This window comes from Thamnophis elegans, chromosome 15, assembly GCF_009769535.1.
Source record: "Thamnophis elegans isolate rThaEle1 chromosome 15, rThaEle1.pri, whole genome shotgun sequence".
Lineage (NCBI taxonomy): Eukaryota > Metazoa > Chordata > Lepidosauria > Squamata > Colubridae > Thamnophis > Thamnophis elegans.
In genome coordinates this window covers 29,237,591-29,251,865 of record NC_045555.1, presented here as the reverse complement: position 1 = coordinate 29,251,865, position 14,275 = coordinate 29,237,591, and the positions used below count along the sequence as shown (strand labels likewise).

Below are 14,275 nucleotides of genomic sequence, written 5' to 3'. Positions count from 1 at the left end.
TGTCTTAGGGGTGACCCCCTTAGCAGTAGTAGCAACTACACTGCTGAGAAAGTCTCCTGAGAGGAGTTTCCCTTGGGTGTCTTTGATATAATAAAAGGCTAAGGATCTGCAAGAGAGAGAGATTATTGTATAGTCATGTTGGTGCCCCATGGACAATCTCTAGAAGTAAACGTCACTTAATCTGTGTTTGGATGGATTGGCTAGGTTCATCTATCAATTGCTATCAGAATCTGCTTTCTTTTAATTGAGATTACGTCTCAAGTGGAACTCATTAATACCCTGATACTTTTTTTTTCTTCACAAGTAATTGGATTTAGCCCTACTTACCTAGAACGGTTATTATCTTTTGTCAGTGTTAACAAAAAGTCTTACATTTCTGAAATTACAACTTTCAAACTATGGTACAAAAGCTATGGTACAAAATTTTTATTTGATATTTTTGTACCGCTATGAAAATATGCTCAGTATGCTTCTTCCTGCAACTATGGATTATTTTCACAGGTAACCTGGTAAAGGTTTCCTAGGTAACACCCTAAAAAGAAACGTTACCTTTCTTTTTAAAATATTTTAGTTTGGATGTTTCCCCTTTCAGAACTCAAACAATATACAGGAGGTGGAATTGTGGGCATGCAAAGGGCTGTTTGCACCTGACAAACACATGGTCTTGCCTCTTTGGGAAGGAGCAGGCAACTCTATCCTGTTTTTCTACAGGGTGTCCACCCAGCGTTCATCGGGGCCCAGTACCCCTACTCAGTAACTACTCCGTCTTTGGCAGCAACTGCAGTGTCCTTCCCAGGAGTCCCTGTCCCTTCCATGACACAGATTGCTATGCACCCCTACCATGCTGAGACGGGGCTGTCACTGTCTTCCAATGTAGCAAGTGAGTATTCCTATGACAGGTAAAAAGACATTTTAGCAGGACTTTCTCTAATTGATTGTTACAATATTGCAATACTGTAGTATGACATCCAGTGTAGAAACGTCTAATATTCAGTTTTCAATATCTATTCCTGTGACTACAACCAAAGAGAGTGTTCGTTAAATAATAGCAATAGCACTTAGACTTATATACCGCTTCAGAGTGCTTTTGCAGCCCTATCTGAGAGGTTTATAGAGTCAGCCTATTGCCCCCAACAATCTGGATTCTTATTTTACCTACCTCGGAAGGATGGAAGGCTGAGTCAACCTTGAGCCTGGTGAGATTCAAACTGCAGCTAGCAGTCAGCTGAAGTAGCTGCAGTGCTGTACTCTAATCACTGCTCCTCCTCAACTCAATAATAACAGTAAACTTTCACTATGTTGATGCCTTTTTCTTGGTGGTTTAGTTACAATTGTCAGATTTTCTCACAATGTCCTGAATCTTTGGGGGACGTATTTAGTTTCAGTTTAGAGTGTTGCAGTCTTAATTACAGAGTAGCTTCCATTGGCACTGTGGCTAATCACAAACTTTATACTTTGAAACTGGTCCATTTTATATTAGACTGCAGGTTGTCCAACATCCTTATAATTAAGTATAAAGTTAGGAAAGGGAGGGGATAAGCATGGTGCTGTGCTTAGGGGTGGGGAAAAAGGAGAGAAGACAAGTAGAATGAGCAGTAGGAGTATTTAAGCAAAGTATTGTGCTTTCATTGCAAACAGGGAGGGATTTGTAGGTGGAAGCAGTTGTTGGAACCAGAACTTTGCACTAAGGCACCAGAGGTGTGAAGTGTAAAACGAGGAAAAAGGACAGTGTGCCTTATTCAGATCCTCAACCAGGCCCTATTCTCAAGAAGCAGTGCAGAATCAGAGGACAAAGTCTCTCACTTAATGATATGAAGGGACTTTGGGACCCACGCAGACAGTCCTCGGTACGTCCATTTGTTTAGCAAGTGTTCAAAGTTATGAGAGTGCTGAAAAACTGGACATACATCTGGTTCTTGAAGTTCTGATCATCAGTCCACATGATTAAAATTTGTTCTGGGCCATCACTTATGGCATCTCTCTGCCTATGGCACTTGCCCTCACCCCCTCACACTCACCCACAGCCCTTACTTACCTGCGACGCCTGCTGCTTCTCATTTAATGATCAGGATGACTCAAAGCAAATCACTTTGTGACAGAAATTCATATCCCAATTGCCATCATAACCCCAAGACTACCCGTGTTTATACCACAACCCAAGTTCGACTTTCCCATCCCATTCGCATTCATGTTTAGGAGATGTTCTAGAGAATTGATCTCTTTTCGTGAATTTCAGTTTCAGAGGTGACATTGAAGTGATGTTCCCATCACATTCCTGCTTTCAATAGCAGGAACAGAAACAATCCTCACAGCAGTTATAATTACCTTGATCCTAGGGATCTTGGACCTCATAGACCTTTTGTGATTAGATGCCTTATTTCTGTATCAGACTCCCCAAAATAGCCAGAAGTCCAAAAATGTTATCTGTCCTTGACAAGTATCCAAAATGACTTTCGTAGGCTTTGCTGACTACTGATTGCCTATTTCATGTGGAAAGTCTGATTTGTGAAACCTTCAGACAAGAATGCTGCTTCTCTGTAGGCACAATCCCTCCCTTCCTCCCACCCTCTCTCTGACACACACAAATTTGTTTTTCTTGAAGGAGACATGCTCAAAACAAGATGATTTATCCCAAAGACAATACAAGTAACATACTTAAACATTTTTCCTGCAATACAGAAAATTATTGCAAAAAATTAAAATATAGTGATTAAAATATAGCATTCCACAAGGGTGACTAATTGAAAGGATGTATAACAAATACCAGATGTCTGTGAACATGTAAGGCAGAACATCAGAGAGAGGCAATTCCAGCAATATATGGGGGAAAACTTTCTCCAAGAAAGGAAGTTATTTATACTTGATGATTTCTGTAGGCTAGATTTTAATTATCTGAAAAGATTGGAAAAATAGAAAGTTGAATCAGAACCCTACAATATGTGTATAAATTATTTTCTTACCTACCAGCATCTCCACTGTTGCACAGATAGATTATAGATAAGGGAACAAAACAAGAAAAAGCAGACTGAATTGCTTTAATTGGATTGATATTAAGTCCCATCGATATACTGGTGTTAATGCCAACTCAGATGTGAACAGAAATGTTTTTAAAGGCTATTAATAGCACATCTTCATTCCTGGGGAAGCAGTAAGCCACTTTCTAAACCTGTTTCAGATTAATGAAATGTTTTCAAAGTTGCTTCCCAGTGAAGGCAAAATTCCCAAAAAAGTTGAAAAAGTTGATAATTATCATTTTAAGTTGTAGAAATATTTTAAGGTTTGATAAGAACTTTTGTGTTTATTGGTGAGTTGTAGTAAATAACTTGTCAACATTTATACATTTATAAATATTCTATAAATATGAAAGTAAATTTCACCATATGAGTCAAAAACAGTTTATATCTTCAAACTAAACTTGATCTTGGACATTATTCTTGGCATTGGTTTTGGGCAGAAATCTGCACTGTCACTTCAGCATTCAAATTGTAAGCTTTAATTTGACTTTGAATATCTATATCAAAGTCCAGAATTGTGTTTAAATTCATTATTTTAATTTCTGTTTCTATTGTATCACCCTCATTTCCTCTGTGTATGAAGAATTGGTGATTTTTATACAAATTAATGAGTAAATTAGTAAAATTAAGCTACTTAGAAATCTTAGTGTCTTTTGTGTATTACAAGTTTGTTGTAAGCATGCTCAATCTCCTTTGTGTTACACAATAGATCTAATTGCTAAGTTAAAAGTTTGGTCAGGAAGTCTTTTAGACCCCTTTCTATTCTGAATCAATTCATCTAGTCCATGAGTAAGTATTGAGTATAGGTTAAAGACCAGGACTGCTTCTTTGGATTTCTAGTTTTCGGTATTTTAGTGATACACAGAGAAATTGTTTGTATCCCAACGTTTACTTACTTAAATTGAACAAAATTCTATTTTGTTCCATAGAACAAAAATTCATTTAAGGCTTATTATCTGTCTTGGTTTGAAATTCCTGCTTTTTTGGTTTTATTTTAAATTACATTATCAACCAGCCACAACAACTGCAATTCTAGAGTTAAGCAGGCAGTTCCAAAAAGACTAATGTATAAAATTCAAAAAATGCAGAAATTGTTGTTATGATTTTATAACAAGGATCATCCTTAAATTCTACAGCAATATGTTCTTCACTGAACCATTAATGTTTCCTCAAACAATCCACAAATCTATAAATATCTCCTCCAAAGAATACATGTTCCATGTGCGTCAACAGAGTAACCCATGGACATTGATTACTATAAGAGCTATACAGAAGGGCCTGTACACCTGGAATATCTCCCTTGGTATCTTTTCTCTCTTTTCCTATGGATAACCAAAGTCTTCAGCCTGCCATGGCTTCCTGATCTTTGCCTCTTCCCCTGAGATGTGGGTCTCAGTCTTCCTTTTCCTTGTCCTTCAGTAGTAAAAACTGGGCCTTCTCTCTGCATTTGTCTGATGGCCTTACATTACTGAATTCCATGAGTTCCTATTTTCATCTATGTTGCCAGGTTGTCTTTCTTACTTTTTGATGTTGCAAGAATATGTCATGAGATGGTATCTGGAACACTACATAAAAACTGTGAGTGAATTAGCCTCCCCCTCTCATAAATTTCTGTAAAATTAAACATGTACTAATAGACATTGTGCCTTGAGGATTTAACTATTCCATTTTTAAATAGAATGACATGTTAGCTATTGCAAATACTTGAAACTTTTTTAGAAGTACTTGTATAGAGAGGTGGAGTTCTATAATCCCCTGTGGGCAGCTGGAACATGGTCTATTTTGGTGTATTTTTTCCCTTTTGCCAATATTATGCAACAGGAGAGAGTAGATAGAAAGGCTCAGCTGTTGGGAAACATCCAAAAAATTAGAGAACTAAGGCCACTTTTAGAGTGATCAGCCATACAGTGTTATAACCCGGTTTGTGTATTCTCTGCCACTACGTTTCCACCAGGTTAATTAACACTAATCCCTGACATGTATCCAGGCAGAGTATGACTGAAATCCTGCAGCTGATGTCTTTGATTTCTCCCCTTTATACGGTTGTTTCTTCTCTCCAGTAGGAAGTGTTCACGCAGGGTCTACTTTCCCAGCAATTCAAGGGACTTCCTTAACAAGCTTGTCTTCTCAGCCCAGTTCCCTTGTGACAGGGGGCTTTCCTTCTGAAGATGAACAACACAGCCAACCGGTCAGTCCTCAAGGATTGCACTACCTTCATTCTGCCTACCGAGTTGGTAAGGACAACAAACAGCGACACTTCGGTTGTTTTCGGCTGGCATTGAGAATATGAGTCAAGCGCATCCTATTAACAGCTACCTAGAAATGCTTGCCTGGTCTGCCATTTGTAGATGAAAGTTTAAATTCACTAGTTTAGGTTGGTGAGCAGATTACTGGTGAATAAATAATTCAGAAGAATGAGAAGAGACATAGGATTAATTATAGTTGCAGGAAACTGTATTTGTTAATAATATATTCATTGCAGAGGTGGGTTCCTACCAGTTTGCACCTATTTGGTAGAACCGGTTCGTCAAATCTACTGAACCAGTTAGAAGAGGTTCCACCAGTGGACCCAGAAAGCAGGCCACACCTACAGAAGAGGTTCCAAAATTTTTTGAAAGCACCACTGGTGGGTGTGTAATGTCCCGCAGTTATCTACGCATTAATAATGATCTAGTAATATTTCCTTATACATTTTAAGGACCTTTCCTTACATAATTGATGTTTTCTTTCATACTTTTGGATTTCTAATTTCTGTTTCCGTTAGTTGGCAATTGTTAAAACCAATCCCACGTGAGAAAGTATTCAAAGCCTTCTTGATTTTAATTGTCAATTTATTTATTCCTGCACATTGTAATATTTATTCATTTACATATCTCTGTTTTTCCACCGTTGTGCAAACACAATTCCAGCAGCTGCTAACGTGTAAAATTAAATATATATTATACTCCCTTTCAAATAGCCAACAAAATATTTCTGGTTATAATGCCATATCTTGCTTTACGATTGCTTCTAACCACTAACTTCTGAATAGCTACTTGGACCGATATAAGTACTAATTCATAATTTCATATCTGGTCACGTGGACGGCAAGCCACTCCCATCCAGTCACATGGGTGGCAAGCCACTCCCACAAAGGAGGCCACACCCACAGAGTAGGTTCCAACAATTTTTGAAACCCACCACTGATTCATTGATCCTGTAACTCTGGGAGACCAGAAAGCCAGTCTTAAATTGGGAATCATAGACCAAAGGGATTAGTTAGTGATCAGTGTATGTATTCTGGATTCAGGACATTAAAAATGCATCTTCCTTAGTTCTGAAAATTGTGGCTCTCTTGATTCACTGCTCTGGACATTGGCATTTCTCATTGTAATTGAACAATGATAAATATGGCCAACATCGTCCAGAATGCAGCAGCACAGGCAGGTATGAGGTACACCTCATCAGACTCCTGTAACATCATTGCTTCATGAATCACCACTTGTCTTCCAGGTGCAATTCAAGGTATTGCTTATTGCCTATAAAGCCTTTCATGACATTGGTTGTTTTTCTTCTGGTGATAGTGTATTCTTTTGGGTTCAGCTACACACTGTGTGCACAATTATTACGCAAGTTGTGTTTTGGAGGATAAATTTTATTATTGAGCAACTACAGTGCTCTCGGTCAATCAAAAACGTTAATAAACCTCAAACCTGAATACTTAAGAAAGTAAAAGTGATGTTTTGGCTTTCTTAAAAGAACATCTATGTGTCAATAATTATTGGGCAACTATAAGTGTGCAGAATTATTATGCAAATGAATGAAAAAGAAAATTTTTTCCATCTCACTCGTTTATTTGCATCTATTAAAGTGAGAATAATAAACAAACAATTCAAAACATACAAATAAACAGTTCTGACATTAAAAAAAAAACCAACCCAAAAAATATTGCATTATTTTTTCCTGAAACTTTTTCTCGGTCATATAGTTTTCTGTAGAATTCCTGAATTATTATTTTTTTATTCTCATTTTGATACTATAGAGCTCTCTTCTCATCTTGCAATTTGCTTATCAATTTCTTTTCTTTCTCCTTTTTCATCTTATAAGCTAACCACTTTCCTGGTTTATTGGCATTTAAAAAATGTTTTGCTCTTTTAATTTGTTGTGCCAATTCTTCTTTTTCCATTAAATTTAATTTGTGTTTTATTACTTCCATTTGAGTTTTAAAATTTCCTTTTTGCGGTTCTTTTTGTAGGTCAAATTCAAGTCTTTTGTACTCTTGTTCTAAGTGTCTTTTGACATTGTTTTGATAGCTAGCCTCCTAACATGCTTTTGCTGGGTCTATTCACTTTGAAGCAAAATTCCATTTCTTTTTCTATCGTTTTAATATCTTCTTCATCTTTTACTATAGATTGATTCAATATCCTTCTCACCTTTTTCTTTTGTCCCTTCCAACTCACCTTTATTGGGTTATGAACAGAAATGATTCATTTCTATCTCTATCTCTGGCATGTTTGTGCTCAATTCCAGCGACATCCATATCATATCAACTCTGGATCATGATTAGTGTCTACTTGAATAAAATGTATATTGATTTTTCTCTGGGTTTGTTTCTCTCCATGTATCCTGTATGCATGTTTCTTCTGCAAAGTCCTAGGAAGAATTTTCCTTACTTTTTTACCTATTTTGCTACTTTTTAGTGAAGCTTTGTATCAACAAGTGCATTAAAATCTCCTACATAGATATTCTCATAGTCCATTTCAATAATCTTCTTGTGTAATTTTTTGTAAAATTATTCTTGTTTGTTGTTTGGTGCATATATTACTATCAAGAGTATCTGTTTTTTTGTTTATTACAATTCCACCATCAAAATTCTCCCTTCATCTGTATAAATTTGTTTAGCATTAATTGTTTCCTTAATATATAAAACCACCTGTTTTTTGTTTTGTTTTCAAAGGGTTTCAGTATATTCACTATCTGTCTCCAAACACCGAGGAAAAATAATTTTACAAGAGTTGTTGTTTTGTCAGTTGTTGCAGGGAAACAGAAGCTCACAAAAGAAACACCACGGAGATTTGACCTGGGATGATGGTGCGCATGCCAGCAGAGGGTTCTGCATGCCACCTTTGGCACACATGCCATAGGTTCACCTTCAAGGATATAGGGTGTTGATCTCCTTAGGCCACATTACACAAATACACATCACTTGATATGCTTATATCCACTAAGCATTCAGGTTTATACAGCTTGGAGGTGGAAATATGCTTTAAAATGATGGTACAATTGAAATATTCACTTGCCTAATAATCATGCTCACAGTGTATTGTATGGTTATTATCACTATACGCTGCTATTGATTTGGACCACCTTATAAATTTCTAAAAGGTAATTAATGTGGGAAGAAAGTTCTCATGGCAATCCTTTTAATCACCAGTACTAAAGAAGGCAAAAAGAGACTGGCCCTCATGCCAAATCTTTGTAGAGTCCCAAGGCTCTTCCTGTTTTAAAAGAAACAAACCAAAGCTCTGCTAAGGAGAGTGAAAGATGTAACTATTTAGCATGTGATAGCTTTTCTTTGCTACAAATTGTTCCACAGGTTGCTTCTCTAACCTTTTTCTATGGTGCAGAGAGCTTTAAAATTAATATTTAAATTTTAACAAGGTGAAGACCGCAAAGGTTGTTGGTTCAAACTGCTCTTTCTTGCCTGTGTGGGAAGTGTGAGTGAGGAAGCCCAAATTGAGGGTCCAATTTGCTCTCCCCTTCAGGGATGCTGGCACTGGAGATGCTTGGTCGCAGGGCTCACAATGACCACCCCAATAACTTCTCACGCAGCCCCCCCTACACAGAAGATGTGAAGTGGCTTCTCGGACTAGCGGCCAAATTAGGTAAGATCCACAGACATCCTGATGTAAAGGGGAGGGAACATGGATCTCAAGGTGGGGCTCCTGCCTGCATACAGCTAGAGTGTCTTATTTTATTGCCTAAAATTGCTAGTGCCAGTGATCCCTTGGTGAAAAGAAGCCAGTACAATTTAAGGATGCTCCTGGTATATTTTCCAGCTTGAAAGTTTCAATGTAAACAGTTGGCAATTGTTTATTTAAACATTATTTACGATACAGGTGTCTTAAAGTTAGAAAGAGAATTTAAAGCTTTGGACATCAAGCGCTCTCTATAGATCCTAGCCCATATTATTTTAATTGCCCATGGTTGAAAAATAAATGACAATAGATGTTATCCCTTTTTCTTGGATATAGTCTACCAAGATAGCTGCTGGTTTTGTTCTGCTCCTTACGGAAGAGGAACCCCTCCCTCTCTCTCACACAAACACAAGCACGGGGACTTATTTCCTATGCCTTACATTCACAACAAATGCCTTTGCTCTTTGCAGGTGTGAACTACGTACATCAGTTTTGTGTTGGTGCAGCCAAGGGAGTCCTGAGTCCTTTTGTGCTGCAAGAGATCATTATGGAGTCCCTACAGAGACTCAACCCTGCCCATGTCCACAACCACTTGCGCACCCCTGCCTTTCATCAGTTGGTGCAGAGGTGCCAGCAGGCGTATATTCAGGTACACATGGGCTTAATGAAAAAGGTTGCTTGCTTCATGTCTGGAAAGCTTTGTGAACTGAAATGTGACCTCTTTTGGGAGAATGGAGCAATATGGCTGCTGTGAAACTAGTCAGATCCATTTTAAGCTGATTAAAGCATCAGTTTATTCATGTCTGTTTTCCAAACTTCCTATTCCTCTGAAGGACTACCAATTTTATGGGAAAAATTTGGACAGACAGTAAAGGTTATTCGTTGATTCCCTGAAAGACCTTTCATTTGGCTTTTGGAATATGCAGTATTTTTCAGAGTATAAGACACTCCAAGTATGACGCATCTAGCTTTTGGAGAGGAAAACAAGGGGGGGGGATCTGTTTCTGCCTCCCAGCGATTTGCCTCCTTGCAACAAACAGCAAACAGTATATACAATATACACTGTTTGTAGTGTTACATTTCCGACTATACTTGTACAAATGCTGTTAAAATTGATGTGCTTTCTGGAAGTATAGTTATTCTCTGCTATTTAAAAGAAGATACAATACTGTGTTTCCCTGAAAATACGACAGGGTCTTATTTTCTTTTTACTTACAAAATATGGCCTTGGGCTTATTATAGGGGAGGGCTTATTGTTTTGGGGTTGCCGGGTGGTTGCTCCCTTGCGAACTGGCTCCCGAAGAGCGGGGCATAGCCTCAAGGGCGAAGCAGCCATGAGGTGACCAAGCTCATGAGCAACCGTCCGGCAAACCCCCTCTCCAGCTGGGCAGAGCACCATTCACTGATTGAGGGGGTATCCCTAAGGCGCCAAGCCATGTGGTGCTCTGCCCGCTCCCCAACTCCCGTGGCTTGGCACATTAGGGATACCCCCTAGATCAGTGCATGGAGCTCTGCTGGGCTAGTGAGCGCCTGTTCCGCCCCCAGCAGGCATGCCTCTTAGCCTCAACATGTCCAGGCCCAGCTCTCCCTGCAGCCACCGCTGCGGCGCTCTGAGCATAACGTCTTCTCCAGTTCCAAAGTCCCAAACTCGGCTGCCGAGACTTCCAGCAGCGGCCGTTCTAAGAGTGCGCTCTATGGTTGTGGGCTGGCTGTTGGAAGACTCTGTTCGGAAGATTCTCTTACAGAGTCTTCCAGCAGCCAGCCCACAACCATAGAGCGCACTCCTAGAGCGGCCGCTGCTGGAAGACTCGGCAGCCAAGTTTGGGAGTTTGGAACCAAAGAAGATGTTATGCTTGGAGCGTGGCTGCTACTGCAAGGAGAGCTGGGCAACTCCCCCCTCCAGCCAGGCAGAATGCCACTCCCCAACCTAGCGGTATCCCGAAGGCAACAAGCAATTGAGCGTCTTTCTCCCCCCCAGCTCCTGCGGTTTGGCCCCTTCAGGATACCGTTATGCCAGTAAGTGATGCTCTGCCTGGCTGGAGGTGGGAGGGTGTTCAGGGGGTTTATTTTCGGGGGTGGGCTTATATTTTTGCCCACACGAAAAATGTGGCAAGGCTTTAGTTTCAGGACAGGTTGTGTTTTTGGGGAAACAGAGTAGTACTGGGCCTCTTCAGATCAAGCATTTATATTAAAAAGCTTCATTTTCTTAAGCTGTCTAGAACAATAATAAAGCACTTTAAAAAATAAGTCTAATAAAATATGAACATTCTATAGGCATTTATAGTTATTGACTTACCTTCTTGCAGCAAACAGCAAACAGCCTGATTAGCACAAGGAAAAAAAATCTGCTTCTGCCTCCTAGCAATTTGCCTTGTGGAGCAAACAGCAAGTTTCACTTTCAGTTTAAGCATGGGGCCCTCCCGATCATCAGCTGTTTCAGGCTGCAGGGATTGCTATAGCCTATTATAGCCTTTGCAAGCCCCTGTTTTCCCTGTTTGCTGCAAGGAGGTAAATTGCTGGGAGGCAGAGGCCAAAAGGTGGGGATGGTGGGTGGGTGGGGCTACATTCAGTGTATGACGCACCCAAATTTTCACCCTGTTTTTTTTGGGGGGAAAGGTGCCTTTTATACTCCGAAAAATACATTAAGTCTAAGAGTTATTGCTATTGTCTTAAAGAACAGCAAGGGGGCTGCGGTGGCTCACATGGCAAGACGCTGGGCCTGCACACCGCTGAGGGCGGCGGCTCAATTCCTGTGAGGGAGTAAACCATGTAGGGACAAGAAAGGAGCTTCCCCTGATTGCCTATCGGCATTCAAGTGTCTCTGGGTAAAGATAGCTCTGCCTGAAAACATTCCTTTCACAGAGGCAGCCAGCCACCTCTGTGATCTCTGGCTAATACGTGCCATATGCTAAAGTAAATAAGTAAATTAAAATAAAATAAAAGGGCAGAACTTTTATTTTTCCCTCTCCTAGCTCTGCCTGTAACCCCTGATCTGAGAATCTAAATGGGATCTCCGGGGATACAGAGCTGTCATGGCCAATTCCTAGCTTTAGATTTCTGCTCACCCATTAATACTTTGGGATTTATTCGTGATTGCTCACTATTTCTTCTTCTATCCAAGGTAATTATGAAACTAATGGTACAATTAGGAGGGACTGGATCACACTGAGCATTTTGGACAAGGGTGAGAGAAATGTTATGTAAAAGGAAGGTGATCCACTAAACTGTTTTTGGCATTTATCTACACAATAGGGGTAAATAGGTTTACTACAGTAATAAATCCATCTAGATTTGGGTTGGTAACTATGGCCCCCGTAGACTACAATTCCTAGGATTCTTGAGCCAGAGGCCATGGTTAGGGTTAGGTACTATTCAGGCACTATTTTTCCATCAGAAACTGTATTTCATCCCTGCTTTATCTTGGTTTTCCAAAGTACATCCATCATCGTCTGATCCATCTCACTCCAGCGGACTACGATGACTTTGTGAATGCCATTCGCAGCGCCCGAAGCGCCTTCTGCCTGACTCCTATGGGCATGATGCAGTTCAATGACATCCTTCAGAATCTGAAACGCAGCAAACAGACCAAGGATCTGTGGCAACGGGTCTCTCTGGAAATGACTACCTTCTCACCCTGATGCCCCACCTTGCATCCTTCCTTACGGGATCTTTTTAATTTTAGCTATTGGAAACCACTGATTCAATGTATTTCTACCATGACATTCCTCGTCCATGTGGCTGTGGCTGTGTTCTACTTCCCTTTCTCTCTTCCCCAGCAAGTAAAGGCAAGGAAGCTGTGTGCATGTGTGTGTGTGCGCGTGCGTATGTGTGGGTGAGAGAGAGGGGGAGCTGGCTGATCATTGGTCAACAGTTTTAGTCTTTTTCCTGTATAGGGATGTCTTTATAAATGAACATCATTTCTGCCTTTCTCTCTCTCTTACTGGGTGTGTATGCATGCATGTTAGGGGTAGGATCAAGCCTGTTTCTTTATAATATTTATTTTGGCATTTATAAATATGTATACTACTTTCTATATGGTTCTTAAAATTTCAGCCGTTACTGGGCCAGGAGAGGCAGAATTTGTTTCTGCTCATCCAACACTGTTCCTTCTTCCTTCCTGCCCCAGCAGGTCCCTCATCCACTACAGCTTACCTGTTTGGATGGCCAAAGGCACCACTGGAAGCATCTGGGTGCAGCAAGTACAAAACTGGCTGGTACGATTTCTTTGCTCTTAGATAGTGATCTGAGGGCCTCTTCATCAGACGACATAGGATATTCTACCCCAAATGGCTCCCAGTTGTACAGTCATGTTCCTTTGGATGAGATGTTAGCTCTCCTGTAATCAGTTTCTTACTCCTTGTTTCAGTTTCCCGATTAAAACCCTCATTTTCTTAGACTGACTCTTCTCCATATTTCTGTTTATCATGCTGACATCATAAAACAAAGAACTAAGAGTGCCTTAGAGTAGGAAGTTCTAACCTATTTTTGCAAAGGACTGAAAAAGTACCGAAACCTGGTCTTGTCCCAACGACCTTTGAACCACACAACCTCTCACCACAAAGTAATAAGGAAACTTGGTCTTCAAGATAAGGAAGATTCTCATTTGCCGCTAGTCCACAAGCAACTGATATTCAGGCATGTATCGCCCTGAAGATGGAGGTCCCATTCAGCTCTCATGGTTAATGGCTTTTGCTAGACACACATATATTATTAAATGCCCACAACTTCATCTGGTGGTAGTTAATCCAGTAAACTTGGTTATGCATTTTGTGAACACCAAATTTTGCCTGACTTCAATTTTTGCAGATCACTTTCCCTTGGTTCAGCCTAGCTTGGGGAAAGGCAAGATTTATTTACTTCATCCAGCTCATGTGGATTTTGTTAACCTTAAATTTCCTCATAGTTGTGTGTTACCTGATGTGAACTAGTCGATTATTAAATATATGGGGACTAATCATATTAACTATTTAATTAAATAGTTTAAATTTACATTTAAATAAAGTTAAATGAAATTTAATGTGTCTCGGCCTCAGCCACTTTTTAGCCCTCAATCTGAAAAAAGTGGTGTGCTAGTAACGTTGGACTTCCACTGATTAATTCTCAGCATTCTTTATATTACGTGATGCTAGTGTTTCATACTGTTTTTCACTAACTGGGAAATAAACTTTGCATCCTGAAGCTTGTTGGTTTCTTCCTCGGCTGTCATCTCTCTGCCAAATGGTTGGGCATTCTGATTTGTTTGAATCATGCAATTGTCGGCCATTGCTGACTTACTTTAAATGTGACTGTTCTATTGAAGCAACAGTGTCTGATCTCAGTTTTTTAGTCCAGTCATTGTATTATTTAATGTCAGCCTGCAAAAAG

The 14,275-nt window shown here is 39.8% G+C and overlaps 1 protein-coding gene across 4 annotated transcripts in view; it reads left to right on the top strand.

The window, feature by feature from the left end:
* The window catches only part of ZSWIM8 (zinc finger SWIM-type containing 8), an 85,336-nt gene extending 71,247 nt beyond the window's left edge, over positions 1–14,089 (top strand). For 3 of the 4 annotated variants that reach the window (XM_032231482.1, XM_032231480.1, XM_032231483.1), the window contains 5 exons: positions 712–880; positions 5,075–5,248; positions 8,759–8,878; positions 9,382–9,560; positions 12,346–14,089. In XM_032231482.1, coding sequence (XP_032087373.1) covers positions 712–880; positions 5,075–5,248; positions 8,759–8,878; positions 9,382–9,560; positions 12,346–12,549 — 846 coding nt within the window. In that variant the 3' untranslated portion in view covers positions 12,550–14,089. The remainder of the gene's footprint in view (positions 1–711; positions 881–5,074; positions 5,249–8,758; positions 8,879–9,381; positions 9,561–12,345) is intronic. The other variant, XM_032231481.1, reaches the window with a different exon arrangement.
* Positions 14,090–14,275: the final 186 nt, after the last annotated feature.